The 23,092-nt window shown below is 43.3% G+C and overlaps 1 protein-coding gene across 4 annotated transcripts in view; it reads right to left on the bottom strand.

Moving 5' to 3' along the window:
* Positions 1 to 534: 534 nt before the first annotated feature.
* Positions 535 to 23,092, bottom strand: part of map3k22 (mitogen-activated protein kinase kinase kinase 22) — a 169,278-nt gene continuing 146,720 nt past the window's right edge. For all 4 annotated transcript variants that reach the window (XM_041189496.1, XM_041189494.1, XM_041189497.1 and 1 more), the window contains 2 exons: positions 2,260 to 2,437; positions 535 to 1,472 (listed from right to left, as the gene is read on the bottom strand). In XM_041189496.1, the coding sequence (XP_041045430.1) occupies positions 1,244 to 1,472; positions 2,260 to 2,437 (407 nt within the window). In that variant the 3' untranslated portion in view covers positions 535 to 1,243. The remainder of the gene's footprint in view (positions 1,473 to 2,259; positions 2,438 to 23,092) is intronic.

The following is a 23,092-nucleotide window of genomic DNA, read 5'->3' as shown; positions in this document are numbered from 1 at the left end:
TCTGGTCAATGATAACCCCCAGGATGCTGGCAGTGGTGGAATCCGCAATGGTAATGCCATTGTATGTAGCCCTTTAATTAGCCCTGGTTGAGGGCAAATCTTGTGGAACACATGATCATTGGTGAATGATCTATAGATTAATGGCCTGAACCTGCGTGGTCCAAAAGAGGTATCCTGGTGTCGCTATGTGATGACATGATAGCACTGATTCAGAGCGTTCCAGTATATCTGTGTGAGTGCCTTTTTCATGATGAAGCACTGTGTGGACCAAGCTGGAAGTGACTGACAGCGCAGCAGACCCCAGTAAAAGGAAGCTAGGCTTCTGTAGTACCACTTCAGAAAATGAAATTTGTGCCCACTATCTCTAAAAGTCTCCCGACCATGGATGTTAGGCTAACTGGCATGTGATTACTGGGCCTATCCCTTCATCTTTTTTAAAACAGGGACACGTTTGAATCTTCCTTGCCAAAGTCCTTTGGCACCACCCAATCCACCTTATTTCCTAATGGGATTTCAATACTTTGCCATTATTTGTGCATTTCAATGATCCTTTAATTCCATCCAGTGAAAGGAGGATTACTATTTTTTTTTACAAAAATTCAAAACGGCTCTCAAGTAAACAACATTATACTTAAATTTCATTATTATATACAGCCCGATAGTAATTGAATAGAAAAAAAGGATAAGGAAAGGAGAGCATTCCAGTTCGAGGCCAAAACGTTTTGGTAAATCAGTTAACCTTGCTCCTGGAACCAAAAATCTGACTCATCTTTCCCTTGTTTGCCCAAGCATGGAGCTGTAGAATGGATAAAGGGTCTGGGGACATTTTGGTGACAAGCTTCCTTTCAGTAAAGACGTATAATCTGTCAGTCACATCGTGACATCATTCAAATGTCACAGGCAATGCGTAGTTGCATCTTAGACTCCAGGACGATGAGACAGTCTTGTTTTGAAAAAGGTAAGTGCAAAATCTGAGGATTTAGTGGATTTTTCCTGTTTTTCTATCTCGTGACTGACTCAGATCCATAGATTACAGGGATTGCTTACAGATATGAGGGTGTCACAAGAAGGAAAAAACAGAATGTGCAACTGCATTGATTTACATTTTGTGTATTTTTTTTACAAATAATATATACAAGGTTAAAATATAATTTCTTTGGAAGGAGCTGTACAAGAGTTGGGAGTCGTTTCAAAGTCTTACTCAGCGGTGTAACAACTCTTCACAGCTCCAATGAACACTTGACTAGAGGTTATACTGAACAAAAGCATGTCTCAGAAGTTCTTCTGCAGGTGGTCTCCGTTTCTCTTCTACGAATATTTGCTTCAGGAATGCCCGGCATGAGTTTGAAACACTATCTGGAAGCTGGGGCTTAGTTGGCTGGGTGGCAATTTTGAAGATGGCAGCCATGGCTTCGAACTCTGCCCAAGGAGGTTTCTCTGTCAACATTTCCACAATGGTGCACCCTACACTCCTTTATAAATGAAAAGAAAACCATTTTCAAAATAAACACATGCACATAAAGCATAAAATAACAGCACTAGGTTTGTTTAGAATCAACACAAGAAAAAAATGCAATAGCTTATATCTAATGTTTCTTTTTCTTTGTAGCATGACCCTACATTGACCTGGTCCCAGTGTCAAAGGAAGAGAACCATGCATAGTAGAACATAAACAGGTTATTTAGCCCATCACATTTCACCCTCTAGTACCCCAATGGGTCAGAGACCAAGACGATGTAATGTAGGCATTGTTTTACTGTTACCAATTTTGTCCTTCCTCTCCTCATGGTGCTGCCTCTTGGTTAGGTGCAGTTCCACTAACGCCCAGCAATATCTCACCCATACTTCATGAGTGAACCCAGTGAGTACCAATTGTATAAAAGAACTCCATTGCTTAATCCTGTCTTCACCCAAAATTCAATCAATACAATAGAGTTCATGGGGGGCCAATCGAGAGATATGAATTCACTTGCAACTTCACTGTTACTATCCCAGCTAAGGCAGCAAAAACCAGAGGCTGAACTACAGTCTTGCTGGTCTACAGGTAGTACAACCAAAGAAGCACATTTATCATCTGTGTTTTGGAGGATAATCTCAACAAATGATTTTGACATTCAGCTCTTCATTATGAAGAATTTTTCTGCATTAATACAGACGGTTACCTTTATACTCCCAGGAAACGTTTTGATTAAATTATTTTTTAAAAATCACAATCCCTAATTATTCTTCCCTTCTTGCTGCCCCCAGTATAATGCTTACCAGACATCTGCCTTCCTGCCATATCCTTCACCGCTGATAACCTCGGGGCTCATCCAATAGGGTGTTCCAGTGACTGATTTAATCCCTGTCCCCGACATACAAATAGTCTGCAAACGTTTGCTGGCTCCGAAATCACCAAGTTTGACATTCCCTGCAGAGTCTCTCAAAATGTTGGCACCTGTGATGTGAAAATGATTATATGAAGTAAATCACTTCAAAGTTCGTTGAAAAAAGACTCTTTAAAAATACAGCAGCAATATCTGGCGATAACTATCTATTTCAATTTAAGCCATATTCAAATAAAGCTGCCAACCTGTATTTTTTTTTAATCTATTCTGTGGTCTGGGTGTTGCTCATTTATTGCTCATACTTGATTCTCCTAGAGCAGGTGCTGGTGAGCTTTCATTTTGAAATACTTCATTCCATTGGTGAAGAGTATTGTTAGGTGGGGAATTCCAGGATTTTGGCTGAATGAAGATGAAGGAATGTCAGCATGGTGTGTGACTTAGTGTGGAACTTGGAGATTATGATATTCCTATGCACTTGCTGCCCTTTGTTTGCTGGGTAGTGGGGGCCACTGCCTTGGAAGGTGCTGTCGAAGAAGCTTTGGCAAGTTGCTGAAGAGCATCCTGTAGATAGTACACACTGCAGCCACGATCCACCAGTATCTGACTGGTGTGTGGAAGGATGCCAATTAGGAGGGATGTGTTATCCTGGATGGTATCAAACTTTGAGTATCGAGCCATAGCACTAGGAAACAGTTATACACCCACTACAAATTGATCCTGTGGCCACTGGAGCCTAATATCAGCACAGTTCATGCATCTATTTTCACTATTGCCCTTTAAACTTTCTTTCCAAGATTTCACTCCACCAGCAGGTAACTTAGGATCCTTTTACAGTGCATTCCATTTCAAATTTTATATTTTTGCTTAATTTTCCTATAAACTCACAGATATGAACATTTTTTTAACACTTGGCCTCTATGTGATGACGTTGATCCCCAGTTGGTGCTTTCATTGTTGAACATGTCAAATAGCTATTTGGCACAATCAGTTGCTCTGATAAATCCTCATCTAAGTACCTGAAAGGGGGAGCCTGCTCTTCAATAAGTATCGGGTTTATGAGTCAGTGTTTGATCTGTGACAGATAGAACTACCTGATAACACACGCAAACTGACTGGTACATGTGCTAAACTTAGTGATATACAAGTTGGATCATGATTGTACAATGATAATCAATCACGAAGCAACTTATAATTTACAGCATGAGAAACATTGTCCTCCACTGATATGACACTTCATCAATGATACTCTCTGGTCTTTGTCTTTCTCCCCACAGCTTGGTTGCACCTGGGGAAACTCCCTCAATCCTTTCGCATTGAGGAATATTTCAATATTTATGAATGAGCTTGTGAATGCTTTTCTGAATTTTAATGCTAAAAAATGTGGAACTAAGATCTGAGGGCACATGGACCTGAGTTACACTCTTGCAGGGCAGCCAACATAGGCAGAAAGGAAAAATCCACTGGTTTCAAATAATTGTAGCTAATGTCAAAGGGAAGTCTTATCATGCAGGGGACAGCATCCCCACCTCTGCATCAGAGGTTTCAGGGTCAAGTCCCTCTTCAGGACTTGATGGCAATGGAAGGTACATTCATAACATGGCCAAACAGGTTGAATACCAGCCTGTAAATCTTTCTATTACGCCTGATGGCAGGTGGTAACAGCAGGAGAATTTCTTGATCAGCTATGCTGCAGAAGGCAATAGCAAACCACTGCAGTACTTTGCCAAGCATAATCATGGACCAATCCAATGGAAGTCATGGTCGCCAATGTCCTCTTACAGCATGGTACCTGAAGGAGGAGGAATGCCAATGGACTTCGACTGTCATGTGGGGAAAAAGCAACCAGGTTAGCCAGAAGATAATGATTTGCCCTGTTCAAGATTGAGGAAGCTCCAGACAAAATCCAAAAATTGCATGCTTGATACAAAAATAATAAATGGCTTCTTTATTTATTTATTTATTCTTTCCTCAAACAGGAGCTGAGTAATGGTAATGCTAATTGGTCCTGAAATCATTATTAGCATAAAACTGAATCAATCAGAACAGCAAAATTTTAGGTCCATTTCTATATTTATATTCCTTCATTGTTTCACCCCTCTCTAACTCTGTAATTGCCTACAAATACCCACTGCCTCCACTCACAAACACTCCATACTAACGGTATTAACTCGATGGTTGCCCAAGTTATAATCAGCTAATTCAGCATCAAAATCTGGGTTCTTCCTGGTCTGTATGATTCCTCCCCTAAGTAGTTAGTGATCTTACAAAATGAGCTATTATGAGACTAAGATCATGAATAAAGCAACCAAGACTAGCTTTCATTTATATAGTGACATTGCGCATCAAGCAGATATACTTCAAAGTGCATCACAAACACTTTTACCAAGTGTTGTCTCATGAATATTTCATCCTCCATAACCTTCAGCTCAATCAAAACTCTGATGCCCTGCCTTAACTTGCACCAAGTTCCCTGCACCCTCCACCAGCACAGTCACCTCAGTGGGTACACATTCGCAATTAAGCTAGGGCCAAAATCTGGTGAGCACATCACAGACATGTCCCTACAGCTGATGGAGGATCTGACAGCTGAGGTCAGAAGTCTGTTAGAGATTAGGTCTATGCCAAGCCCCCTGCTGATGACATACCTCTAGAAATGACCATAAGAAACCTGATGGCGATGCAGAGACGGGCAGGGGAACATCACCATAAGTGCAGGGGCTAAGAAAAGCCTTGGGTCAAAGGAGGAGGATTCATCCAAGCATGAGTCCTGCCATAGCTCCAGCATATGAGCGCATGGCTTTCTCCACAGAGAGGTCGGCAGCCCCCATGGAGAGCCAGGCCCAGGAGAACACTGTGACTGCCAGATATGCACTCAGATCTGCATTCCATTACTCTAGCCATGGACTCTATAAGACAGTGGCTAGGCAACAGCAGGACTGCGCATCTTGATCTCCCTCTGGGTGCCCTTTCTCCTCTTGGAGTGAAGGAGGTTCCATCATGCACCAACAAGGGGAGAGGAGCACCGCCAAGCCACCCTGGGGGCGTAATCTCAGGACGCTCCAAAGGTGCCCTGATGCACTTCCTCCTCTCTGCCAGTGACCCGTGATCAGCAAAATGATGGAAAGTATCGGCGACAGTGCTATCAAAAAGCACTTACTCAGTAATAACCTGCTCAGTGACGCTCAGTTTGGGTTCCCCCAGGGACATTCAGCTCCTGACCTCATTACAGCCTTGGTCCAAACATGGACAAAAGAGCTGAACTCCTGAGGTGAGCTGGAAGTAACTTCCCACGACATCAAGGGAGCAGTTAACTGCATGTGGCATCAAGAAGTCCTAGTAAAACTAAAGTCAATAGGACTCAGGGGGAAAACTCTCTAATTCTGATTCTGGTCAGAATCATACCTAGTACAAAGGAAGATAGTTGTGGTGGTTGGAGGTCAATCATCTGTCCCGGGACATTGCTGCAGATATTCCTCAGGATAGTGTCCTAGGACAAACCATCTTCAGATGCTTTATCAATCGCCTTCCCTCCATCATAAGGTCAGAAGTGGGGATGTTCACTGATGCTTGCACAATGTTAAGCACCACTCGTGCTCCTCAGATACTGAGGCAGTCCGTGTCCATATGCAGCAAGACAATATTCAGTCTTGGGCTGATAAATGGCAAATAATATTCATGCCATACAAGTGCCAATTGATGACCATCTCCAGCAAGAAAGAATCTAATTTTCTCCCCTTGACATTCAATGGCATTACCATCAATGAATCTCCCACTATCAATATTCTGGTGATTACCACTGACCAGATTCTGAACTGGACCAGCCATATAAATACTGTGGGTGCAAGAGCAGGTCAGAGGTTGGGAATTCTGCGGAGAGTAACTCCCCTCCTGGCTACCATCTACAAGGCACAAGTCAGGAGTGATGGAATATCTCCACTTGCCTGGATGAATGCAGATCTAACAACACACAAGAAGGCTGACACCATCCTGGACACAGAAGCCCGCTTTACTGGCACCCCACCCACCATCTCCAACATTCACTCCCTCCACCACGGATGTATGGTGGCAGGAGTCTGTACCATTTACAAGTCGCACCACAGCAACTCACCAAGGGTCCTTTAACAACACCTTCCAAATCTGCAACATCTACCACCTAGAAAGATAAGGGCAGCAGATAGATGGGAACACCACCACCTAGAAGTTTTCCTTCAAGTCACTCACCATCCTGACTTGGAACTATATCACCGTTCCTTCACTGTCACTGGATCAAAATCCTGGAACTCCCACCATAAAAGCACTGTGGGTGTACTATATCACATGGACTGCAGCTCACCACCACATTCTCAAGGGCAATTAGGGATGGAGAATAAATGCTGGCCTAGCCAACGACACATACATTCCGTGAATTATTTTAAAAATCTAACTACAGAAAGATGAGAATATAGAAAGAGGATGGGTGAAATCAAAAAGGAAACTAGGAAAGCAAAGAGAGGGCATGAAAGAATATTGGCAAGCAAATTCAATGAGAAACCAAAGATGTTTTATCAATACATTAGGGTAAGAGGATAACTGAGGAAAGAGTAGGGCCCATAAAAGACCAAAACTGTAATCTACATATGGAGGTGGAGGATGTAGATATGGTTTTTAATGAATATTTTTCACCTGTTTTCAAAAAAGAGGGTGACGATGCAGACATTGTAGTTAAGTAGAAGGAATGTGAACTATTGGATGTGATAAGTACAGGGAGAGAGTTAGTATTAAGGGGATTAGCATCCTTGAAAATTGATAAATCACAAGGGCCAGATGAAATGTACCTCAGGCTGTTAAAAGAAGCCAGAGAGGAAATTGCGAGTGTCTAACCATCATTTTCCCAATCCTCACTGGATAGAGGTGAGGTGCCAGAGGATTGGAGGTCTGTTAATGTTGTACCTTTGTTTAAAAAGGGAACAAGAGTTAGACCAAATAATTACAGGCCAGTCAGTCTGACCTTGGTAGTGGGCAAATTATTGGAATCAATGCTGAGGGACAGGATAAACTGTCACTTAGAAAGTCATGGGTTAATCAAGAATTGCCAACATGGATTTGTTAAGGGAAGGTCAGTTCTGAATAATTTGACTGAATTATTTGAGGAAGTAGCAAGGAGGATTGCTGAGGGTAGTGTAGTTGATGTAGTCTACACGGATTTTAGCAAATCTTTTTAAAAGGTCCCACATGGCAGGCTGGTTAAAAAAATAAAAGCCCATGGGATCCAGGGGAAGGTAGAAAGCTGGATATAAAATTGGCTCAGTAGCAGGAAACAAAGGGTAATTGTTCAGGGATGTTATTGTTTTGAAGGCTGTTTCCAGTGGGGTTCCGCAGGGGTCAGTACTAGGTCCCCTGATTTTTGTGGTATATATTAATGATTTGGATATAAATGTAGGAGGAATGACCAAGAAGCATGCAGGCAACACAAAAATTGGCCGCACGGTTGATAGTGAGGTGAAGTAGACTGCAGGAAGATATCAATGGACTGGGCAGAAAAGTAGTAAATGAAATTTAAATGAGAGAAGTGTGAGGTGATGCAGTTGTCAATGTCAAAAAAGGCAAAGGATCACACAGGAGGATACTGAAAGATATAGAGGAAGTGAGGGACCTTGGAGTGAATGTCCCCAGATCTCTGAAGGTAGCAGGACAGGTTGAGAAGATGCTTAAGAAGGCATATGGAATCCTTTCATTTATTAACCAAGGCAGAGAATATAAGGGCAGGGAGGTAATAATGGAACTATATAAAACATTAGTTAGGCCACAAGTTGAGTATTGTGTGCAGTCCTGGTCACCTCAGAAAGGATATAACTGAATTAGAAAAGGTACAGAGGAGATTTACAAGGACGTTGCCAGGACTGGAAAATTGCAGCTATGAGGAAAGATTGGATAGGCTGAGGTTGTTCTCCATGGAACAGAGGAGGCTGAAGGGAGATTTGATTGAGATGTGCAAAATTGTGAGGGGCCTGGATGGGAAGGGCCTTTTTATTGTAGCAGAGAGGTCAGTGACTAGGAGGCAAAGATTTAAAGTGATTGGTAGAAAGATTAGAGGGGAGATGAGGAAATAATTTTTCATCGAGAAGATTGTGGGGGTCTGGAACCCATTGTCTGAAAGGGTAGTAGAGGCAGAAGCCCTCAACTAATTTAAAAGGTGTCTGGATATGCACCTGAAGTGCCATAACCTGCAGGGCTACGAACCAAATGCTGGAAAGTGAGATTAGGCTGAGTAGCTCGTTTTTTGGCTGGCACAGACACACTAGGCTAAATGGCCTCTTTCTGTGCCATCAACATTCTATGATTCGATTCTATTGAAGTCTGCTAACAGCACCACCTTGTCAGTATCCAACCTCTTCCCCTGTTGCAGAACACTCACTCTTGCAGCAAATATACAGGCAAAATGAAACCAGAAGCTCCACCCACCTCCGTGACAACATAACCTGCTCTGGTCTATCTGAAGTACTGAAGTACAAAAATAAAGAAGTCTGCTACAATTGTATGCAGCTTTGGTGAGACCACACTTGGAATAATATGTGCAATTTTGGTCTCCATATGTAAGGAAAGTTTTTTTTATTCGTTCACAGGATGTGGGCTTCGCTGGCTAGGCCAGCATTTTTTGCCCATCCATAATTGTCCTTGAGAAGGTGGTGATGAGCTGCCTTCTTGAACTGCTGCAGTCCATGTGGTGTAGGTACACCCAGAGCACTGTTAGGAAGGGAGGTTCCAGGATTTTGACCCAGTGACAGTGAAGGAACAGCGATATACTTCCAAGTCAGGATGGTGAGTGGCTTTGAGGGGAACTTCCAGGTGGTGGTGTTCCCATCTATCTGCTGCCCTTGTCCTTCTAGGTGTTAGAGAGTGTGGGTTTGAAAGGTGCTGTCGAAGGAGCCTTGGTGAGTTACTGCAGTGCATCCTGTAGATGGTACACACTATGGCTACTGTGTGTCAGTGTTGGAGGTAGTGAATGTTGAAGGCAGTGGATGGATGGCAATCAAGCGAGCTGCTTCATCCTGGATGGTATCAAGCTACTTGAATGTTGTTGGAGCTGCACCATCCAGGCAAATGGAGAGTATTCCATCACACTCCTGCCTTGTAGATGGTGGACAGGCTTTGGGGAGACAGGTGATAAGTTACTCACCACAGGATTCCCAGCATCTGACTAGCCCAATTCAGTTTCTGGTCAATGGTAACCCCCCCAAGATGTTGATAGTGGGGGATTCAGTGATGGTAATGCCATTAAATGTCAAAGGGAGATGATTAGATTCTCTCTTGTTGGAGATGGACATTGCCTGGCACTTGTATAGCACAAATGTTATTTGCCACTTATCAGCCCAAGCCTGAATGTTGACCAGGTCTTGCTGCATATACTTGCATTGGAAGTAGTACAGCACCACTAGATTAGTCCCTGGGATGAGGAGGTTGTCCTATGATGAAAGGCTGAGTAAATTGTGTCTTTAATCTCTGGTGTTTAGTGGAATGAGATGAGATTTCATTGAAACATTTAAGGTTATGAAGGGGCTTGACAAGGTAGATATGGAGACATTGTTTCCCCTGGTTGGGAATCTAGAACAAGGGGGCACAGTCTAATGATAAATGTGTCAATCATTTAGGACTAAGATGAGGAGAAATGTCTTCATTCAAAGGTTTCTGAAATCTGAAATTCTCTACCCCAGAACGTTGTGAATGCTCCATCACTGAATACATTTAAGGTTAGGATAGACAGATTTTTGGTGTCTTATAGAATCAAGGGATATGGGAAAGTGGAATTGAAGCTCAAAATCAGCACTGATCATACTGAATGGCTGAGCAGGCTTGATGACAGCATGATCTTCTCATGCTCCTATTTCTGATCTCTTATCTTCTTAACTAAGGTAATACAAAAAAAAAGCCAAACTTCACCCAAAAATAGATCAAACTAACATCAATGAGATGAATGATCGGTCAATTATGTTAGTATTTTTTTAAAAATGGAATGCTGGGTGGCTTTAAGAAGTGATTTCCAGAATAAAGCTGATGTGGCTGAAGGGTCTGGTGCCAATGATGAGATGAAGCTGATCAATGTTTGAAAATCCAGAGTCAGAGAACATAAATTTTCAGGGAAAAAAATAAAGTTGGAATAGATAATAAAGATTCCTTTTAATTATTCATTTACAGGATATGGGCTTCGATGGCTAGGCCAGCATTTATTGCCTATCCCTAGTTGCCCTTGAGAAGATGGCGATGAGCTGCCTTCTTTAACCGCTGCAGTCCATGTGGTGTAGGAACACCCAATGTGCTGTTAGGAAGGGAGTTCCAGGATTTTGACCCAGCGACAGTGAAGGAATGGCGACATATTTCCAAGTAAGGATGGTGAGTGTTTTGGAGGGGAATCTTCAGGTGGTGGTGTTCCCATCTATCTGCTGCCCTTGTCCTTCTACATGGTAGTGGTCATTGGTTTGGAAGGTGCTGTCTAAGCAGCCTTGGTGAATTCCTGCAGTGCATCTTATAGATGGTGCACATTGCTGCTACTGTTCATCGGTGGTGGAGGAAGTGCATGTTTGTGGAAGGGGTGCCAAACAAGCTACTTTGTCTTGGATGGTGTCAAGCTTTTTGAATGTTGTTGGAGCTGCACTCAACCAGCAAGTGGACAGCATTCCATCACACTGCTGACTTGTGCCATGTAGATGGTGGATAGGCTTTGAGGGGTCAGGAGGAGAGCTAGTCCTAGCCTTTGGCCTCCTCTTGTAGCCACAATATTTATATGGCTGGTCCAGTTCAGTTTCTGGTCAATGGTCACCTCCAGGATGTTGATAGTGGGGGATTCAGTGATGGTAATGCCATTGAATGTCATGGGGTGATAGTCAGATTCTCTCTTGTTAGAGATGGGCATTGCCTGACACTTGTGTGGTGCGAATGTTACATGCCACTTGTCAGCCCAAGCCTGGAACTTGCCCAGGTCTTGCTACATTTGGACATGGACTGCTTCAGTATCTGAGGAGTCGCGTATGGTGCTGCACAATGTTCAATCATCAGCGATCATCCCTCTTTTGACTTTATGACAGAAGGAAGGTCATTGATGAAGCAGCTGAAGATAGTTGGGCCTAGGACACTACCCTGAGGAACTCCTGCACTGTGTCCTGGAACTGAGATGACTGACCTCCAACCACCACAAACATCTTCCTTTGTGCTAGGTACAACATCAACCAGTGGAGAGTTATCCCCCTGATTCCCATTGACTCCAGGTTTACTAGGGCTCCTTGAAGTAACATTCTGTCAAATGCTGCCTTGACGTCAAGGGCAGTCACTCTCACCTCACCTCTGAAATTTAGCTCTTTTGTTCATGTTTGAACCAAGGCTGTAATGAGGTCAGAAACTGAGCACCTCTGGTGGAACCCAAACTGAGCCTCAGTGAGCAAGCTATTGCTAAGCAAATGCCACTTCATAGCATTGTTGACAACCCATTCCACCACTTTACTGATGATCGAGAATAGACTGAAGGGGCGGTATTTGGCTGGTTGGATTTGTCCTGCTTTTTGTGCACAGGACTTACCTAGACAATTTTCCACATTTCTGGTTAGATGCCGGTGTTGTAGCTGTACTGGGACAGCTTGGCCAGGGGTACAGCAAGTTCTGAAGCCTTCAGTACTATTGCTGGAAAATTGTCAGGGCCCATAGCCTTTTCAGTAACCAGTGCCTTCAGCTAATTCTTGATATCACGTGAGGTGAATCAAATTCACTGAAGACTGGCACCTGTGATGCTGGGGACATTCGGAGGAGATCAAGATGGATCATCCAATTGGGCACTTCTGGCTGAACACTGTTGCAAATGCTTCAGCCTTATCTTTTGCACTGCTATGCTGGGCTCCCCCATCATTGAGGATGGGGATATCTGTGGAGCCTCCTCCTCCAGTGAGTTGCTTAATTGTCTGCCACCATTCACGACTGGATATGATAGAACTGCAGCCCTTAGATCTGATCCTTTGGTTGTGTGATCACTTAACCCTGTCTATCACTTGTAGTTTATGCTTTTGGAACGCAAGTAGTCTTGTGTTGTAGCTTCACCAAGTTTACACCTCATTTTTAGGTATGCCAGGTGTTGCTTCAGGCATACCTAAGGGATGCACTCCTACACTTTACACTGAACCAGGGTTGATCCCCTGGCTTGATGGTAATGGTAGAGTGGGGGATATGCCAGGCCATGAGGTTACAGATTGTGTTTGAGTACAATTCTGCTGCTGGTGATGAACCTCATGGATACTCAGTCTTGAGTTGCTAGGTCTGTTTGAAATGTATCCCATTTAACATGGTTGGTAATGCCACACAGCATGATGGCAGGTATCCTCAATGTGAAGACGGGGCTTTGTCTCCACAACAACTGTGTGGTGGTCACTCCTACCCATATTGGGATGGACAGATTCATCTGCGACAGGAGGTTGGTAAGGATGAGGTCAAGTATGTTTTTCCCACTTGTTGGTTCCCTCATCACCTGCCGCAGACCCAGTCAAGCAGCTATGTACCTTAGGACTCAGCCAGCTCGGTCTGTTGAGATGCTACCAAGCCAGTCTTGGTGATGGACATTGAAGTCCCCCACCCAGAGTACATTCTGCGCCCTTGTCACCCTCAGTGCCTCCTCCAAGAGGTGTTCAACATGGAGGAGCACTGATTCATCAGTTGAGGGAGGGTGATACGTGGTAATCAGCAGAAGGTTTCCTTGCCCATGTTTCACCTGATGCCATGAGACTTCATGGGGGCCAGAATGGATGAAGACTTCCTGGGCAACTCCCTCCTGACTGTCAACCACTGTACCATCAGCTCTCTCCTCCCGGATTCGTGGCCGTCATTAGACTTTTAATTCCAGATTTTTATTGAATTCAAATTCCACCATCTGCCGTGATGGGATTTGAACCAGGGTCCCCAGAGCATTACCCTGGGTCTCTGGAATACCAATCCAATGACAATACCACTATATCACCGCCTCCCCCTGATATGGTGAGACAAGATCATATGCTAAGAGAGGCGTTTGTAATGCGGTCAAACAGAGGAGGGGCCAGGGTGTTACAGAGGGAATGCTTTCAGTGCAGGGAGAGAAAAGTGTGATTGGTCTTGGCATCATGCTGGAGGGAGGAGAAATGGCAGAGGACATTCCATTAAATGCAGAGGCTGATGGGGTGGAAGTTGAAGTTAAAAGGAACCTTATCCTGGTTCTGGGAGGGAGGGGGAGGGCTGAGAGAAGAAGGGTGGGAAAAGGTGGTATATGATTGCAGGTCCTGTCAACCACAGTTGTGGGGGGTGAGGGGTGTAGGAATTCTCAGTTGAGGAAAAAAGTGGACATATCAGGAGCGCGATTCTGGAAGTTTGCATCATCAGAACACAAGGCGACAGGGTAACTGGGAGAATGGAATGGAGTCCTTACAGGAAGCAGGGTGTGAGGAAGTGTAGCCGAGTTAGCTATGGGAGTCAGTGCACTTCTCATGAATATTAGATGATATCCTGTCCTCATAAATGGAGACAAGTTGACAAAGAGAAGATTCAAAGATAGACCATGCATAGATGAGAGAAGGGTGGAAATTAGAAGCAAAGTTGGTGATGTTTTCCAGTTCTGGATGAGAGCAGGAAGTGGCACAGATACAGTCATCAATGTACTGGTCGTCAATGTGTTTTCCTGGTCCACTTATCAATCACCTCCAACACCTCGCCCCTTTCCCACAGCACCTTCCCATGAAAAAGCAGGAGATGTAACACCTGCCTGTGTACCTCCTCTCTCTTCACCACCCCGTGCCCAAACACTCCTTCCAGGTGAAGCAATGGTTTCAATTTAGTATACTGTATTCACTAGTCACAATATAGTCTTCTCTACATTGGAGATGCCAAATGCAGATTGGTGACCGCTTTGTATAAGACCTCCGCTCAGTCCACAAGCATGACCCCGAGCTTCCGGTTATCTACCATTTTAATTCTCCTCCGTGCTCTCACAATGACATCTCCATCCTCGGCTTGCTGCAGAGTTCCAGTGAAGCTGAACACAAACTCAGGAAACAGGACTTCTTTTCCAATTTGGCACTTTACAGCCTTCTGGACTCAACACTGAGTTCAACAATTTCAGACAGTAAACTCTGTTCCTCCCATTTTGCTTCTGTTTTTTTTGCATATCCTGGCCTTAATCTTGTTCTTATGTTTTTGCTTTCAATCACGGCTGTTCTGCCATTCACACCCACTCTGGGTATTTTTTTGTTTCTTTATTACAATCATTATCACTTCCTTTGCCTTTTATACCATGAAAGCTTTTGTCATTTAATCCCTCCTGCCCTCTACACTATTGCAGACCTTCTCTCCCAACCATCTCTCACTTGCACAAACCTTTTATATTTTTATCTTCTTTCAGTTCTGAAGGTCCTTGACCTGAAACATTAACTGTTCCTCTCTCCCCAGATACTGCCAGACATGCTGAGTATTTCCAACATTTTCTGTTTTTAATACACTCATTTTATATACTGTCTAATTCAGCATTAATTAGAACAACTGTCCCAGAAGGAAGAACGGAGTCATTGACAAGGATTAGGCTTCTCCTCCAAACTGCCGTGGTGAGATTTGAATCCGCTTTAGCCTGGGTCTCTGGGTCACTAATCCAATCCAGTGACGTTATCATTATGCCACCGTCTCCCTGTGATCTCGCCATGAGTACTTAATTAGGAATGATTTTAGAAATGCAGACTGGTCATCACAGTGTGAGCGAACCTGCCTCTTGGCCTCACCTCATATGTGATCATTACAAAAAACCCACCCAAGCAACAGCAATATACATTCTGCCAGTTTCTCTCTCCCCCCTCCACACCGCTGCTGCCCCCAACCCCCACCAAGTCTTCCTTGCAATTAAACCTCTTGGCTTCCCACTGCTTGTTCTGATGATGTATCATCTTGGTTGCCATGCCAATAAGGCTTTGCCAAGAATGAAAATAGGAACTTTAAACTGGTGAGCAATCTAAAATTTTAAAAACCAAAGACCTAGGTCATTGTTCTTGACTGAGAATATTTTCCTCTTCCTTTTCCTGGCCCTCCCCAAAAGCAAATCTTCCTGTAGAATGGAGAAGTAGATGATTTTCTTATAACTTGATCCAACTTTGTGGAGTTGAATCAGCAAGGGCGATAACACCTTAAAAACAGGGTGGAACACAAGTGAATTGGCAGACAGGAAGATGATTTAAGAGAAAGTGTTTGGCACTGGCACGTCTTGATTAAAGTGAATGAGTTTTGAGTGCTAGACACAGTGCTGAGCACATACCAAAACGAAAAACTATCTATCAATCAGCTTGAAATTATGGAGTTATTTTTAAAATAATGACTCACTTGTAGGCAAATTTCAAAACCTACATGAGAATTTTAATAAATTGCATTGAATTCTGATTAAGTTGCTCTGATGATGTTTTTTCTATGCATCAGGCACTACGTAAATACATATTGCTGCTGCTTTTGTAAGGAGCATTTTCAAATATCGCTTCTTTAATTCTGTCATGATACATAAGGATTTAAAACTTGGTTGACTCTTAATTGTTTGTTGAAATGGCCTAGCAAACTGTTTACTTTAATTGCACAAATTGCAGCAGTTCAACGGGGAAGTCCAGCAGCATCTTCTCAAGAGTAACTAGGGATGAGCATGAAATGCTGGCTTTGCCAGTGACATGCACATCCCCAAAATGAATATAAAATAAAACAAATAACTTCACTGATGGAAATCATGTCCAAATCCAGCTTAACAGTGTTTTGGCACAGTTCACTTCAGGGAAGAACCAATCATTATCATTCTAAACACAAACATACTGTACAATTTGTACCAAAACAGAAAATACTGGAAAAACTCAGCAGGTCTAACAGCAGAGGAGAGAAAAACAGAGTTAACGTTTTGAATTTGTATGACTCTTCTTCAGAGCTGAAGTTTTGATAGTGCACTTAGAAATATAAGGTATGATCAGACAAAGTCAACCTGGTTATACGAAAGGGAAATTGTGTTTCACAAAATTGTGGAGTTTAAGGATGTAACTAGTAGGGCACATAAAGGGGAACCAGAAGATGTGGTATTTTCAGGATTTCCAAAAGGCATTCAATAAGGTGTCACAAACATACAAATTAAGAGGAGTAGGCAATTTGGCCTCTCATGCCTACTCCGCCAGTCAATAAGATCATGGTTGTTTTGGTTGTGGCCTCAACTCTACACTCTGTCCACCCCCAACAACTTTTGACTGCCTTGTTACTCACAAATCTATCTACCTCTGCCTTAAACACATTCATTGATGCTGCCTCCACCGCTCTCTGGGGAAGTGTTCCAAAGATACACGAGCCTTAAAAAATTTCCTCTCATCTCCATTTTAACTGTGAGCCCTTTATTTTTAAACTGTGTCCTCTAGTTCTCGTCTCACCCACAAGGAAAAACATTCTTTCAGCATCCACCCTGTCAAGCCCCCTCAGGATCTTCTAGGTTTCAGTAAGATCACCTCTCAATCTTCTAAACTCCAACAGATACAGGCTCAGCCTGTCCAACCTTTCCGTATAAAATAATCCCCCCCACCCCCCCACCCCATCCCAGGTGTCAGTCAAGTGATCCTTCTCTGAATTTCTTCTAATGCATTTATATCCTTCCTTAAATAAGGAGAACAAAACTTTACACAGTACTTGAGGTATGGTCTTACCAACATCCTGTACACATCCCTACTTTTATATTCCATTCCCCTTACAATAAACAACATTCCATTTGCCTTCCTAATCATTTGCTGTATTTGCATACTAACTTTTCCCAATTCATGTATCAGGACACCCAGGTCCCTCTGTACCTCAGAGCTCTGCAATTTCTCCCTATTTAAATAATATGCTACTTTTCTATTGTTCCTGCCAAAGTGGACAAGTTCACATTTTCCCACATCATACGCCATCTGCCAACTTTCTGCCCACTCATTTAACCTATGGCCCTTTGCAGGCTCCAAATGTCCTCTTCACAACTTATTTTCCTACCTATCCTTCTGTCAACAGCAAATTTCACAAGATAAGGGCTCCTCATGAAGTTGGGGGAGATATATTAACATAGGAGGATTGGTTAATGGACAGGAAGCAGAGAGTAGGGATAAGTATGGTAGGCCGGCAGGCTGTTACTAGTGGAGAGCTGCAAGGATCAGTTTTAGGGCCTCAGATATTTACAATCTATATGAATGAGTTAGACAGAGTGATGTATGATAGAAAGTTAAATGGGAATGTGAGCTTTGGGGAGCACACAGATACTGCAAAGAGATAGAGACAGGTTAAGTGAGCAGGCAACAAGGTGGCAGATGGAATATAATGTGGGGAAATGTGAAGTCATTCATTTGGTCATAATAATAGAAAAGCAGAATGAAACTTGTAGATGCTGATGCTCAAAGGGATTCTAGTGTACTCATACATACAAAATAGGAAAAGTAGGTCATTCGGCCTCTGCAGCCTGCTCCGCTATGCAAGATCATGGCTGATTGGATTGTGTTTTCTTGTGCTGAGTTTTTCCAGCATTTTCAGTTTTTGTTTCGGATTTCCAGCATCCGTAGTATTTTGCTTTTACCTTAGTGTACAATTTGTATATCTGATTCAAAGCTCCTTTTAAATTTAACATTGTTGCTTAAATTCACTGAATTCCAGGAAACTGTTCCACAGATATTCATTGAAGTAGACTTTTCAAATCAGTGAGTTTTAATTATAATCTTGAAAGGCAAGGTCAACCAGAATGTCTGAAAAATGTTTGAAACTATTTATTACATAAGGAGGTAACAAATAATTCTGAGACTACTTCTGGAGACATGGCAACAAAAAGTCAGAACCAGGAATTAAACATTTCAATGTTTAACACATGTAGGAAAGATAAGAGAAGAAAAACTGAGAGGTGGAGTAACTATTCAGGTAGCATAATAGCAGTAGAAAAAAAGGGATGCAGTTATTGGCAAGACAAAAATAGAATCCGTATGGATAGAGAGAAGAGATAATAAAGAATCTATAACACTAATAGGTGTTGTCTACAGATCACCTAATATAGGAAGCAAGATGGAGGAAGAAATTAATAAACAAGTTATGAAACTAAGTAAACTTCGTAAGATAATAAGCATGGGCAATTTCAGCTACCCTAATATTAATTGGACAGAAGAGATAGGTAAATGGGAAAAAGGAAAGGAATCCCTACTCTGTGTTCAGGATTCCTTTCGAACCCAATATGTAAAAAGCCCAACAAGGGAAGATTTGCTTTTGAATCTAGTAATGCAGAATAAAGTAGTGCAGATAAGAGGAGCAAAAGTAGGGCACATCGAGGCAATAGTGACCATAATATAATGATGATAGAGAAGAACATAAAGTATGGCAAAAACCAGATTAATAGATGGAGAAAAGCTGATTTTGAGGGACTGAAACCAGAACTTTTGCAAAAATAAAATGGACAACAATTTTGGCAAACAATAATGTAGATCAACAATGGGAAATATTTAAAATGATGCTCAGAGTGCAGGAAAAATATATTCCTCTGAAAGGAAAGAACAAACTAAACACTAGTGAGACTCCAAGGACGAATAAAGACATAATAAGCAAATAAGGATGAGGAAAGATACATACATTAAGTACACAGACCACAGAAGAGTGCATGATAAGTGTAATGAACTCCGATACTTATCTTAAATTGAGTTCGTGAGGTCGCAGTTCGGGAACTACAGTTCCTGGCAGGCCTTGGGCCTCCTGTACATGTGCTGACCAGGAATTGGCCGAACACGCGCAGTTCGCATTTTTTTTTACATTTTCAGGTCTTTTGCGCAAGTGGCAGCTGGAGAACGGCCACACACGAGCAGTTCATTTATCTCACCACCTTTAGGCCAGGGACTAGCCCTCTGCACGTGCGCAGGAGGAAAAGAAGAAAAGTGAAACGGTGTGAAACTACAGGGCATATGACCCGGAACCAGGGCACCATTTGAGACAAGGTGCCCCAGGGAACAGGGAGAGGGACAGGAAGAAGGTCCCAAACCAAGAAAGTGGTCCCAAACCACCAAATCAGGGAGTGGGACAGAAAGAGGTCCCAGAAGAAAGTCCAGGCAGGGAGATAGATAGGAATCAGAAATAGATTCCACTGAGTCAAGATAAACTACGAGAGCAGAGAAGGTGGCTCCAAGTCATTGCGAGGAGCAGAACTGAAACAAAGTGGACTCAAGAGAAGCCCAGAAGATCTAAGACAGCAACCAATGGTTGTCGACTGCGTGCTGTGGGCATAAGGACAAAGGTGCCCTTTTGGAGCAATGGTGTTCTGTTTGGCACGGCTGAAGATCTGTGTGTGTGCTTGGAAGGTGAAGCGCGAGTGTGCTTGAAGATCCAAGGGAAAGGAATCTCAGAAGGCAAGATTGAAACCCTGGAGGTGGATTCTTGAAGCCGTCCAAGTGGGAGCAATGTTTGAAGAGAATTCTAAGCGAGTTTTTGAATGTGGAGATTGGATGCCCTCATGAGAAAGACAGAGGCCAGGATTTTTCCTATGGCAGGCAGGCTGGGCGGGGGCGGGTGGGAATGGGTGCAGTGGTGATCGCCGCCCAGGATCAGCTCCGTGCTGCCATTTTACGCGGGTGGGCCTTACGTAATGTGCGGCTGGTAGCTCTCAGCGCTACCTGTGCAGGTGGGGGTGAGGATGGCGAATCGGGACCTGTGCTCTTTCGCGCATGAGCACCAAAGAGTACAGCAATCTCCCTGAGGCACAGAGCTGACTCAGGGAGATTGAATGTATAATAAGGACAGAAATGATCTAAAAATTTATTTGAACATGTGCCCTCATGTGATCGCCCATGGATGAGGTTTCCTGAAAAACATGAAGGCCGCTTGGGCTTTTCGCCTGCTCGTCAACCTTAAGGTTGGACAGGCAGCCTTCTTAACTGCTTTAATTATTTTTTTAATGGCCTTAATAAGCCATTGACATTTCGGCAGGCGCGCAGCCGACTCCGGTGCGCACCCGCTGAATGAAATATTGCGGTGGGGTGCGATGACGTTGGGACACACGCCCGACGTCACTGCGCATCATTTTGTATGTCGGGCCCAGCCCCGCACACCAACCAGAAGATTCTGTCCAGAGTTTCAGACCAGCTGGCTCATCACAGAATCACACAGTGCAGAAGAGGCCCTTCGGCCCATCAAGTCTGCACTGACACATGAGTAACACCTGACCTACCAGTACTTGGCCCATAGCCTTGAATGTTATGACGTGCCAAGTGCTCAGACAGGTACTTTTTAAAGGATGTGAGGCAACCCGCCTCCACCACCCTCCCAGGAAGTGCATTCCAGACTGTCACCACCCTCTGGGTAAAAATGTTGTTCCTCACATCCACCTTAAACCTCCTGCCCATCACCTTGGACTTGTGCCCCCTTGTGACTGACCCTTCAACTAAGGGGAACAGCTGCTCCCTACCCACCCTGTCCATCTCGATCAGGTCACCCCTCAGTCTTCTCTGCTCCAAAGAAAACAACCCAAGTCTATCCAACCTCTCTTCATAGCTTAAATGCAGAAATCCCAGGCAGAAAACATTGGCCAGAATCTTTGGGCCAGTGAATGTGGGCAGGGCCCGCTCGCCGATGCGTAAAATGATGCGCGATGGCAACGGGCGTGCATCCCAACGTCACCACGTGTCATTCAGATCTTCAATTTGGCGGGCATGTGCCAGAGTCGGCTGCGCGACTAACGAACTGTCAAACGCCTACCAAGGCCATTTAAATTCCAATTAAATTAATTAACTGAGCTGCCCATCCAACCTTAAGGTTGGCAGGCATGCGAAGAGCCCAGGCAGCCTTCACATTTATAATGAAACCTCATCCACGAGCAGGTTCATGAAGATTTTTAAGCTTTAATAAAAATTTTCTATGAAATTCATAGATATGTCCCAGCTCATATGACACTGTCACATGAGGGGACGTCGTAAATTTTTTTTTTCTTTACTTAAATTTGTGAATATCAAACTGATCCCCGAGGCAGCTCTGTGCCCCGAAGCAGCCTACTCCCCCTGCCCGCCCAGGGTACTCAACGCATCCAGTTGCCTTAATTGGCCTGCCCACGTAAAATGGCGGCGTGCAGCCGATCGCCACTGCATGCTCACCTGGGTCCTCTCCCTCCCAACCAACCATCCCGCAACCCCCCCCACCCCCCCTCGATGGGGAGAAAATTCTTATTGTCAGCTGGCTTCAAGACAGAAAGCAGAGAGTGGGAATAAAGGGTAATTATTCAGAGTAGTAGAAGGCAGGAATTGGTGTTCCACAAGGATCAGTGCTCTTCACAGATTACGTTTGGACTTTGGAATCAAAATTACAATTTCTAAATTTGTAGATGACACCAAGTGGGAGGGGGTGGTGGGGGAGGATAGCCTTTACTGAGGAGAACTGCAACAAATTACAGCAAGGAATTAAACTTAAAGAATGGGCAAATAATAGGTAAATGTAGTTTATGCACAGATAAATTTGAGATAATGCATTTTGGTAGAAAGAATTGGGAGGCCATTTATCATTTAGAAGGTGCAAGTCTTGTTGGGGTAGAGGAACAAGGGGATCTGTACAAGAACATCAATTGCTATAAGTTGACTACAGATTGGCAAGGCCATTTAAAAAAAAAAGGAAACCAAGCGCTAGACTTTATTTCTAGAGGGATAGAATTGAAAAGTAAGGAAGTTATGCTAAACCTTTATCAAACCTTGGTTAGACCACACTTGAGTACTGTGTGCAGTCCTGGTTGCCATATTATAAATGGAGGCACTGAGAGGGTGCAGAGAATATTTACAAGGATGATACCAGAAATGTGTCAATATACATTATCAGGAAAGGATTGACAGTCTGGGTCTCTTTTCTCTCAAAAAAAGAACTGAGGTTGACCCAATGTACGTATTTGAAATTACGAAGGCTTTTGATCGAGTGCAAACAGAAATATTGTGTCTTCTCATGGAGAAGAGCATAACTAGAGGCCATCAATAAGACAGTCACCAAGAAACTTCTTTACCTGAAGAGTGGCAAGACTGTGGAACTCACTACCACAGATAATGGTTGAAGCCTACATAACAGATGCTATTAAGGGGAAGCTAGACAAGCATTTGAGGGAGAAGGGAATAGATGGTTACGATAGCAGATTCAGAAGAGGAAAGTTGGGAGAATGCTTGAGTGGAACATAAAAATCAGCATAGACTGGTTAGGCTGAATGGCCACTTTCCATGCCATTTATTTAACATAATTCTATGTAATTCAGGAGTTATGTTTAAGTCAAAAAATATCTAGAAAAAAAGTGAAAACATGTTTCAATACATGTGGGTGGATGAATAAACAAAGGAACTTGGCAGTTATATAGTGCCTCACAGCCAATGAAATACTTTTGAAGGGTAGTCAATGTTGTAATGTAGGAAAGGTAAATTGCACAGTGAGCAATGTGATAATGAGCAGATAATCTGTTTATTTCAATTAATGTTGGATGAGTGATAAATATTCACCACTTCATTGCTTGTTAAATAGCAAAGCATGTTGCCTTTTACGTCCACTTACGAGGATAGATTGGTTTATCACCTTATCCAAAAGTCACCACCTCTGATAAGACAACATTTCTTCAATACTGCATATCAGCTGAAATTTTGTGCTCAAGTCTCCGGAGTGTAAGTTGAACCCATAATCTTCTGACTGAGGCAAGATTGCTACCACTGAAGCATGGCTGACAAAGGACACTATGTATACTTATGTCAGAAACTTTGCAACTGAGTCGACCCGATCTCCTATCCTGA

Source organism: Carcharodon carcharias, chromosome 6 (assembly GCF_017639515.1).
Source record: "Carcharodon carcharias isolate sCarCar2 chromosome 6, sCarCar2.pri, whole genome shotgun sequence".
NCBI classification, from domain to species: Eukaryota; Metazoa; Chordata; class Chondrichthyes; order Lamniformes; family Lamnidae; genus Carcharodon; species Carcharodon carcharias.
The sequence above is the reverse complement of the archived record's forward strand: the minus strand, read 5'-3'. Positions and strand labels throughout refer to the sequence as shown.